Source organism: Macaca thibetana, chromosome 12 (genome assembly GCF_024542745.1).
Source record: "Macaca thibetana thibetana isolate TM-01 chromosome 12, ASM2454274v1, whole genome shotgun sequence".
NCBI lineage: Eukaryota > Metazoa > Chordata > Mammalia > Primates > Cercopithecidae > Macaca > Macaca thibetana.
Genome location: NC_065589.1, coordinates 124,485,713 through 124,495,383, shown reverse-complemented (window position 1 = coordinate 124,495,383; position 9,671 = coordinate 124,485,713). Strand labels below are relative to the sequence as shown.

Here is a 9,671-nt window from a genome sequence, read left to right as displayed (position 1 = left end):
CCATTAATGCTGTGTTTATGTTTGGGCCTCTGGCAGTCCTTGGCTGTTTTCCAAGAAGCAGCTCTTACCATGGGGTGGTGCTGCTGAAGTCAGCCTGAGTCCAAGCCTTTCAGGCTGAGCCACCAGCTCCGAAGAGCAAGCACAAGGAGGGCCTAAGGAGACATGCGGTCTCCTTTTAGGAGCTGGGCTGAGGACCCTGGCGGGGCTTCGGGGGACTGAAGGAGAAAAGGGAGTGAGGACTTTGGATTTGCACCCATGGCATGGCCAAATACTGGACAGTAAATATGAGCCAGCAGGTTCCTGGGTCAGGGTACACCAGCCTGGCGAAAGCATCACACCCCCATCTCCTTGTGCTCAGATGGGGAAACTGAGACTCGGAGGGGGGTGCCCAGGCCACTCCGCCCTCGTCTCAGGTATTGGAATTAGGTGAGGCCTGGATGAGCCCTTAAAACCATCATTTTGGGACCAGGACAAGATGATTCTGGAGAGGAGGGGAAGAGTGAGCGGATGGGACATGGCACTCAGGGTAACTCGGGAAGAGATCTCATCTCAGCACCCGGCAGGAGACAGACGGCACAGTCAACTAGGCTATGAGGAGGGCTTTTAATGAAGAGACTCTTCACAAAGGTGTGCGTGTAGGCAAACCACGAGACAGTGTCATCTCCTAGGCCTCAGAGCTTTGGGGCCCCAGGACCCAGGATGGAAGGTGTCAGGGGAGGCGGTTACCGGGACCCAGAGATGAGTGAACTTCCTGACGGCAGCTGCGGCCTCTGTTCACTTCTGGAGGACATGCGGGCTGCCCTGTTCCTGCTGAGGGAGAAGCAGCGGGGCGTTTCTACCCTGACCTCCCACTGCCCTGGCCTCCTCCCTGTCCCTCTAACCTCTTCCGGGAGTCTCCCCTGGCCAAACCCAACCCAGAGCAGAGAGCAAGGCAGCCACGTTAACGGTCCCTGCGGGTCAGGGCAGGGCAACGAGGGTGAAGGCGGGGTGTGCAGGGTACAGGGACAGCTGGGGGAATAGCACTCTGTAGTGAGGGTGGGAGGCCTAGAGCTTTGCCATTTATGTGTCCTGGGTCCCTGGCCCCACTGTGTCTGCATATAACGGGGCTGATGTGTGGCCTTCCCGAGATTCCCGGCCCTCGATCCCACTCTGCTCTGCACGCCAGACCCCAGGAGGTCAGCACGGGGGTTCCAGGTCCTGCTACTGCCAGGGCACACCCAGCTTTTCCCTCCTGGGAGCCCTAGAATTGGGTCGGGGTCTCCTTTCCCAGTACCTTTACTGTCTTCTTGCTGTGCCAGTAAAGGAAACATCTGGGACAAGACACAGGGTGGAGTCAGTCAGGGAATAGGTGTGTTTTCTCTGGGGATGCTGGGGCTTGGAGAGCTCACTCACCCACCTCCAGTTATGGCCAGGAGCAGAGCACTGCTGAGACTCACAGCCCACAGGGACATCCGCCGGTTCCTGCCTGGGGTGTGAAAGAGGGAGCCAGGTGTTTGGAGGCCAGGCAGGGCTACCTCGGCTCAGAGAGAAGGCCACCATCCTTTCATTCTTTGATTTGTTCACTCATCATTTGTTTGCAAATGCTTACTGAGCACGCTGTGTGCCCAGCACATATCTAGACAAGCAAACAATCACGGTGTGGATTTCAAGGGAAATAGGACAGGAAATGGGAGGGGAAGTGACAGTGAGGATGGTTGACAAGCCTCTGGGGTGGGACGTGATCCGGGAAAGCTTCTTAGGAAACAGGAGTCTGAGCTGGACTTGGAAACACAAATAAGGGATCAGTTCAAGGGCAAGGCTGTGTCCACAGCACAGGACATGCTCAAGAACAGAAGAATGGGGCTGCCCGTATGCACTTGGTGTGCCTGGGGAGAAGGGGGCCCCCGAGGAGGGTGGGCTTTATCTAGGGGCATTTGGGAGCCACTGCTGGTTATAAACAGGGAGTGTCACAGGTAGAACTGCTCCTTGAGAAGGAGTTCAGAGTGCGACGTGGCCCAGAGGGACAGGGAGGCTAATGGGAAATGCTGCTGTAAGTTAGATGGGAGATGAGGAGGCCTGAGAGTGGAGGTTAGAATGAAGCTATGGGAACACATAGAAGACTTATTTAGCAAGACATGGTGATTCTCCATGCTAAGTGGAGGCAGATTCCTGGTTTAGGGGGCTGAGGGCATGAGTGGGGCCATTTGTTGAGAAGGGCCCTGGAGGAAGAGCAGGTTTGGGGGTTCGATGGGATTGGGCATGTTTCACTTTTTCTTTTCTTTTCTTTTTCTTTTTTTTTTTTTGAAATGGAGTCTTGCTCTGTTGCCCAGGCTGGAGTGCAGTGGTGCGATCTCAGATCACTGAAACCTCCACCTCCCGGGTTCAAGCGACACTCCTGCCTCAGCTTCCTGGGTAGGGATTGGCCATGTTTCTAGGCATGGCATCTCTGAGAACCAAGAGGCCTCCTGGAGTGACGTCCTACAGGCAGATGCCTCCAAGGCTCTGGAGCTTGACATGAGGAGATCAAGAAATCCCAGGAGGTGCTGCCTTCACCCGGGGTGAGGATAGAGGACAAAAAAACCTTGAGTTGGGCAAAAGAGAATGACAGAGACAGTAACGGCTCTGGGAGTGCAGGCGGGGAAGGGAGAGGCTGGAAAGCGTGGCGGCCACTTACCTAGGCAGATAGTGGGGTCATTGCAGGAGAGGAAGTAAGTCCTGCAATCGGCACAGCTGGTGACCTTCAGTGTGGACCGTATGTCTATGGGAGGGGAGGGACAGGGGCTAGGGGGTGCCAGGTGCCTTTCAACCCTCCCCCAGGCCCAGTCCCCTTGCATACTCACCACACGACTCATTGCAGGCTGCCAGGGGTGAGAAGGTAGAGAAACTGAGGTGTTGGGGAGGCAGACACAGCCAAGGGGGTCTGGGGTGCAAGTAGGAGATGGAGCTGGGGAAGGTGTTCATGGGCAGGAGTGGGGCTCCTGGGGATGGTTGAGGGGGCTGCAGAGTGAATTCTGCGTGCCTTCGGTCTTGGCAGGTGCAGAGGGCTGGGCCATGTGCGGGGATCGTCCCCACCCCTTACCCTTCTCCTTCAGCCCATCAGATATCTTATTTAGCCTCGCAGTGAAGAGATTCTTGTGCATGTCGATCTCTTTCAGAAGTACTGTTTTATCTAGGTAGAGCAGGAGGGAACGGATGTTCAGTGTTACAACTTGCTCAAGGTTGAGTTTTCAGACCCTTGTTTCTAAATGGAAGTTCCAGAGAGCACACAGAGACAGACTGCATTCATCTCCCACCTTCACAAGACCTGCCACCCATGGCCACATGGGCCTCTGAGAATGCCTTGGAGGGTGGGCCTTTGTCCACCCAAGCCCCAAGGCCCTGGGACTCTTGGCTTCCTCACCATCTCGTAATGTTTTAATGGCTTGGTGTACTTGAGTGAAGAATTTGGCTGTTTCTTCTTCCAAATGGTCACGATCTGAGGATGAGATACAGGTAAAAGAGAAGTCAAGGGAGTAAGATCCCAGGTCAGGTAAAGAGGCCAGATACAATTCCCGATCTCCTGGCTGTGCCTTACCAAGGTACCAGGGTTTGAGAAAATTATTATCCTCTAGGAACAGAGAGTGAACGCTTTGAGAAAGTTCTGTGGGTGGCCCCGGGGTCCCCCAGAGAATCTGAAGGTCGTAGTCTATCCAGGCAGACAGTTCCGGCCAGCAGCGGAGGCAGTTCTTCCCTTCGATGGCGGGCAGCAGACAGATGATCAGGAGAGGCAGCATCTTCCGGGGTCCTCCTACTGTGCCCCAGTGCCCTGCCTGGAAGTTCCACGTGGAACACTGGTGTTCTGTCCCCCTGGGAACCACATTCTCTTGGCAGGACAAAGTGCATTCTGTAGGGCAAGGCAAGGCTCAGCTGTGGAGTCACAATATGAATCCAAGCCTTGGGACTGGACCTAAGTGGGAGCCTTGGTACATAGTTCCTCCTTTGAACTTGGAGTCACTTGCTCAGCAGGGAAAGTCCTTGTGGGGATCGGAGGGACGGCTGCACTGCCTGGTGGTGGGTGCTCAGCTATCTTGACTGTGTTCATCTGGTGTGGAAGAGTTTAACACGACTGAAATTTGAGAGGCAGAAAAGAGCAACACAGCAAGAGGGTTAGTTGAGTGAAGAGAATCGGAACCTCTTCACACTTTTCCACAAAGGGTCAACCAAGGAGAAGTTGATGGAAAAAAACATGTTTTCACGGCATAGATAAACGGACAGCTGTCTCATGTTTGGTCCAGCCAGAGGGGCTTAGCTTCTAATACCACAGTGCAGGCAAAGAGTATAGACAAGTTCCAGTCAGCATTGCACAGAAGTGCAGACAGAGAAGCCACGTTCAGAGCAGTGGTTCTTTTGTGAAATGCGCCCTGAAAAAAAGCAAAACTCCCTACTCTTTTGTAATAAAGAAATCCAGTGGGATCCTTGTCACTCCTCAGCTGGCAAGCTTTGCCCTTCCATGCCATGATTCTGAGTGCCTTGGGCTGGATCATGGGCAGCTAAGACCACCAGGCATTTAAGGAATGCCTCTAACATGACCAAGAGACAAAAACCGTAGCAAGAATTCAAAACAAAGGCAAACAAAAACAGCAGGAAAAAGGAAGAGTACAGAGTTATGACAAGAAGCAGAATAAAACTTAGAACCTAGCCAGGCGCGGTGGTTCACGCCTGTAATCCCAGCACTTTGGGAGGTTGAGGCGGGTGGATCACCTGAGTTCGGGAGTTCAAGACCAGCCTGACCAACATGGAGAAACCCCATCTCTGCTAAAAATACAAAATTAGCTGGGTGTGGTGGTGCATGCCTGTAATCCCAGCTACTAGGGAGGCTGAGGCAGCAGAATCACTTGAACCTGGGAGGCGGAGGATATGTGAGCCTGAGCCTAGATCATGCCATTGTAACTCCAGCCTGGGCAACAAGAGTGCAACTCCTGTTTAAAAAAAAACAAAAAAACGATAAAAAAAAAAAAAGCTTAGAACCTAATTACATAGAACCTAATTACAATTAAATTGACAAAATATTGTTTTTCCCAGACAAGAAGAAGTTGCTATATAAAAGAAAGAGTTATTGGAGACTAAAAATATGATAGCGCAAATTTAAAAATTCCGTAGAAGTGTTGGGAGATCATTTCAGAAATCTTCCAGACAGAAGTACAAAAAGAAAGAGATGGGAAATAGAAAATAAAAATACAATACAATTAGATAATCAATCCATGAGGTCCAACATCCAGCTAATACAAGTTCCAGAAAGAAAATGGAGAGGTGAAAATTACTTATAATAGAAGTTGTGTAGGAAGTATATTCAGGAAGAGATTCTATTGTATATAGAGAAGGATGTGGCATTGAGGTTTGCTAGAAGAAATAGTTGGGTGCAGTGGCTCATGCCTGTAATCCCAGCACTTTGGGAGACCAAGGGAGGTGGATCACTTGAGGTCAGGAGTTCAAGACAAGCCTGGCCAACATGGGGAAACCTCGTCTGTACTAAAAATACAAAAAATTAGCCAGGTGTGGTGGCGTGCACCTGTAATCCCAGCTACTCGGGAGACTGCAACAGGAGAATCGCTTGAACCTAGGGGACAGAGGTTGCAGTGAGCTGGGATTGCACCACTGCACTCCAGCCTAGGCAATAGAGTGAGACTCTGTCTCAAAAAAAGAAAAAAGAAAAAAGAAGGAGAAATAGTGTTTTTTTTTTTTTTTTTTTTTTTTGAGACGGAGTCTCGCTCTGTAGCCCAGGCTGACTCAGAGTGCAGTGGCCGGATCTCAGCTCACTGCAGGCTCCGCCTCCCGGGTTTACGCCATTCTCCTGCCTCAGCCTCCTGAGTAGCTGGGACTACAGGCACCCACCACCTTGCCCGGCTAGTTGTTTGTATTTTTTTTAGTAGAGACGGGGTTTCACCGTGTTAGCCAGGATGGTCTCGATCTCCTGACCTCGTGATCCACCCGTCTCGGCCTCCCAAAGTGCTGGGATTACAGGCTTGAGCCACTGTGCCCGGCCAAGAGAAATAGTTGAATTAATAAATTTAGGCTGTACTAGTCAGGTGGGCTCTGCGATGAGAGGGTGATTCCGAGTACTGCAGAGATGTTGCTCTATCCCTGGCTTTGTATGGAATCACGGATGAGGAATAAGCCTGTGTTTTTCTCCTAAGTCAATATCTCTGCAAAGGCAAGGCCTGGAAGGGCCCCAAAACAAAACTTCCATGTCCTCAAGATGTATCACCCTCTAGGCAATTGGTGTTTGTCACACTAGAAAGCTCACGCAAGACATGGTGTTCAGAATGTTTACTGGAGTTTCATTATGTAGGTGTGATTGACTGAATCACTGGCCATATGATTGAACTCGATCTCCAGGCCCTGTCCCTCCCTGGAGGTTGGGCTGATATTCCCTGGCTGAAAGCCCCAACCCTCTAATCACATGGTTCGTCTTTCTCTTGTGGTCAGCTCCTATCCTGAGTCATTTTGTTAACATAAAAGGATATGGCTAGGTAGGGTCTCACAAGTCCACCATGAAAAATAGACCCTCTTATCACTCAGGAAACTTCTGAGGATATAGAGGTTCCCTCTCAGGTACCAGGGACAAAGGATAGCCAGATTCGTTGCCATACAACAATAGCACATAAAGTTCTGATTACCTGTGAACATTTGGGCATGAATTCATTCAGATCTAGGCTTTGTAATGCTTCTTGGTCTCCTGGAATCTTCTGGGAGGATCTCAAGTCCCAGGCACAAGCTTTTGTTTTGCCCATGCCGAGTTGTGGAGATATTAGAATAGAGGCAATTAGAAATCCAGGGACAAGTGGAACATGACAAGGGCATCTATCTTAGCAAATTAACTCATTTGGCTGGTAAAATCATCTTAGAGGTCATTGACCTGCAAATCCTGTCCAGTTATTATAGGGACCTTGTTTGAAAGAACAACATTTGATACATCCAAGAGGCTGGCACCTGGTTGGTCAATGCCTTTATAAAGGGTTGGATTTAGTTGTTTGATTTTTTTAATGGAAAAATTACAAAAAGTTCATCATCAGATAACCTATCATAAATGAAATATTCATTTCATTTTCTTTCTGGTTAAAACTTGTGTCTTGAAATGCTTTGTTGTATCTACTTACAATGATCAATGGGGATGCCTGGGGGGAATCTCTCTTGCAGAATTTGTTGGTAGAGAACATTAAAATTGCATGAAGCCAGTCATGTAATTTTAATGACCATCAAAAGGATTTTGCCTAGCATTGGGAGGAATTGAAAGTGAGATGATGCTTCTGGGAAAGGTTGAAACCTTGGGTGTTCAAGGAGACAAGTTTCTGGATCTATAGGGCACTGCCCCGTCTACCTCTGCTGCTGGGCAGAGGCATTCTCTCCCTGGTTAGTGGCTGTGGAGAATCTGCAAAACCCAGGGTGCCTGGCTATCTCCTTCTGGTTCTAGAGAGTCATGCAGGGCTAGTGCTGGTGGTGGCCTTGCCCAGGACTCAGTGTAGCCCATCCACTGCTCTAGGGAGAAGTGGCTGAGGCCCTGAGGGGAACAGATGAGGGTTCACATTCATGCTTTGTGCCCTCCAGACCAATGCCCGACACCCCACTCCTACTCCCCTTTCTCTTGAATTCTTTCCATTTTCCTGACATTGAGTTCAGCTCTGCATCCACGAAGCCTGCTCAGGTCTCTCCACCCACAGAGATTTCCGCGTCCTCTCATCTTTGTCAGGGGCCATGTTTGTGTCTTTCATTAGGCAGTTGGCGACATGCCAGCTTGTGACAGGCTTTCTGTTGATTCAAACTGTCATTAAAATCTATACTTTCTCAGGCCTCACCAGCCTGCTTCTAAAAACAGGTTACAGTCACAATAGCATTTCCTTGGGCCATCTCCTTTTTGCAAGGTCTGCTCTCCTGGCTCCCCTGGCTGTCAGAGTCTGGGTGGCCCTCAGGGGCTGTCCGTCTGATGCCATGATGCAGCTCATGTGGCTGGCCTGGGATGCCTGCTCCTCTGTCTGTGGCGCTGGACTCACCCGCCACTCCCCACACACCATGTTCCCAGCTTCTCCCCTGTTCCAGTGAAAGGGGTTCTTGCTCCTTGAAGGAGCCCAGGGCTCACTTGATGGCCTTGATGAGGCCCCGGGCCCTGACCACAGCCCTGGAGAAAAGGAAAAATGGCTCCTCTCATTTAGCCACAGGCCCACTGCAGAACCTCTGTGTCCCAAGCTCTGAGTAGGCCCGAGGCCGCTGGCTATCTTCTCATGGAGGTGAGTGGCAGTCCTGGAAGCATGCCTGCTCATCGCCCTCTTGGCTTCTTACCATAGCTTCTTTCTCACAAAGCTCCTCGTCCGCAAGGATGAGCCTCCCCAGGAGTCTTGCAGACAGGTCTGAACTCTAAGGTAACTGGGACAGGTGGGGACAAGGACTGCATTTATGCTGGTCAAAGGTGATTTTGGTGGGACAAGCTCTGGTTCCCAAATGAGGTATTCGTCTTCTCTGGAGAAGTCGGAGCAGAGATAAAGGCCCCCCGCCCAGGCATGGGATGTCTTTACCCTACCTCCTTGGGTTTTTGGGTTTTGTTTGGGACCATGAATACATCTGAGGACAAGAACACTATATCTCCTCTCTGAAGAGGTGGTCGTCAAAGCTCTCATGATAAACACCTGAGGTCAGGAGCACATGGCCACTGCCAGGAAGGTAGAGCATCTTTGAAGGACAAAAAGGGCTTCCTGCCCAGCCCTGCTGACATCCTTCTCTACGGCAATGTGTTCTCCTTGTTTGGGAAGAATGAGGCTCTGGTCTTCCCACACACATCTCTCAGGGCTGGTGGCACTGCAGAGGGTCTAGAGACCCCTCCTCCGGTTGGTCTAGAGCCCCTCTCTCAAGGCAGGCAGGGTGCTGTGTAGTGCTCCCCGGGTGGGGAAGAATACTGCAGACATTAGGAACATTGTTGTAGGAATGGAAGGGTCCTGTCCCTGAAACTTACTAATTGCACCTGTTTCCTTTCAGGTTGTGGCAGATGGTACGTTTCCAAAGAAGATGGAGCCTCATGTCCCACCCCCAGATGCTTCTGCAGCGGGAACTGGCCACTCCCCCAACAAGAGGTGGAGTCCAGTTCTCCTCCCTTTGATTTGGGCTGACCTTACGGACTTGTTTGTAATTAGTAGAATGCAATAGAACTGACTCCTTGTGACTTCCAAGTCTAGGTGAGAATGGCCCTGCAGCCTCCACTGGTCCTGCTGGGCAGCTCATTCCCTGGACGTTCACTCCTGGGACGCTCCTTCTTAGGATCCAGCCATCATGCCGGGAGAAGCCTTAGACACATGAAGAGGCCACATATGGATGGTCTGGGCGACAGTGGTCCCAGTCCAGATACCAACACTCGAGTTAACAAGTCTCTGTATGACTCCAGCCCCTAAGCCTTTCGAGTGTTCCCCGTTAAGGCTCCAGATATTGTGGAGCAGAGCAAAGCCACGTCCAGGCCTGTGTCCTTTTGTCCAGCAAGAGATTCTGGGAACACAGGGCTCTGCAAAGTGCACAACACAAAGACTGGTTCATTCAACAGGGGAAGGACTCGGCCTTATTAGTGGTGGCCCAGGCCCAGTGGGGCCCCTAGCTGACGGGGCCCTGCAAAGCAGGATTGGAGGGCTCAGTCAGAGCAGGAAATCAAAGTGGTGGTGGCCTGTTGCTGCCCGTGT

The 9,671-nt window shown here is 51.0% G+C and overlaps 1 protein-coding gene across 3 annotated transcripts; it reads right to left on the bottom strand.

The window, feature by feature from the left end:
* Window positions 1–571: 571 nt before the first annotated feature.
* On the bottom strand, window positions 572–3,821 carry TEX51 (testis expressed 51). Of its 3 annotated transcripts, none has more exons than XM_050752571.1 (8): window positions 3,554–3,821; window positions 3,380–3,454; window positions 3,059–3,148; window positions 2,820–2,837; window positions 2,654–2,737; window positions 1,397–1,465; window positions 1,274–1,310; window positions 572–810 (listed from the first exon to the last, which is right to left on the bottom strand). In XM_050752571.1, the coding sequence occupies exons 1-7, from the start codon at window positions 3,750–3,752 to the stop codon at window positions 1,276–1,278; spliced, it is 570 nt and encodes a 189-aa protein (XP_050608528.1). In that variant the 5' UTR covers window positions 3,753–3,821; the 3' UTR covers window positions 572–810; window positions 1,274–1,275. The 3 variants fall into 3 exon arrangements, with proteins under 3 accessions (XP_050608528.1, XP_050608527.1, XP_050608529.1); XM_050752570.1 differs by having other exon boundaries at window positions 1,393–1,465; window positions 3,554–3,820; XM_050752572.1 differs by lacking the exon at window positions 2,654–2,737 and having other exon boundaries at window positions 1,393–1,465; window positions 3,554–3,820.
* Window positions 3,822–9,671: the final 5,850 nt, after the last annotated feature.

Bases quoted from the DNA above. Each gene is read 5' to 3' on its own strand.
- TEX51 (XM_050752570.1), bottom strand. From the start codon at position 3,752: ATGCTGCCTCTCCTGATCATCTGTCTGCTGCCCGCCATCGAAGGGAAG. The intron at 3,149-3,379 runs GTGAGGAAGCCA...TGCTCTACCTAG, and splicing joins CATTAAAACATTACGAGATG to ATAAAACAGTACTTCTGAAA. The intron at 1,466-2,653 runs GTAAGTGGCCGC...TTCACACCCCAG, and splicing joins TGACCCCACTATCTGCCTAG to GCAGGAACCGGCGGATGTCC.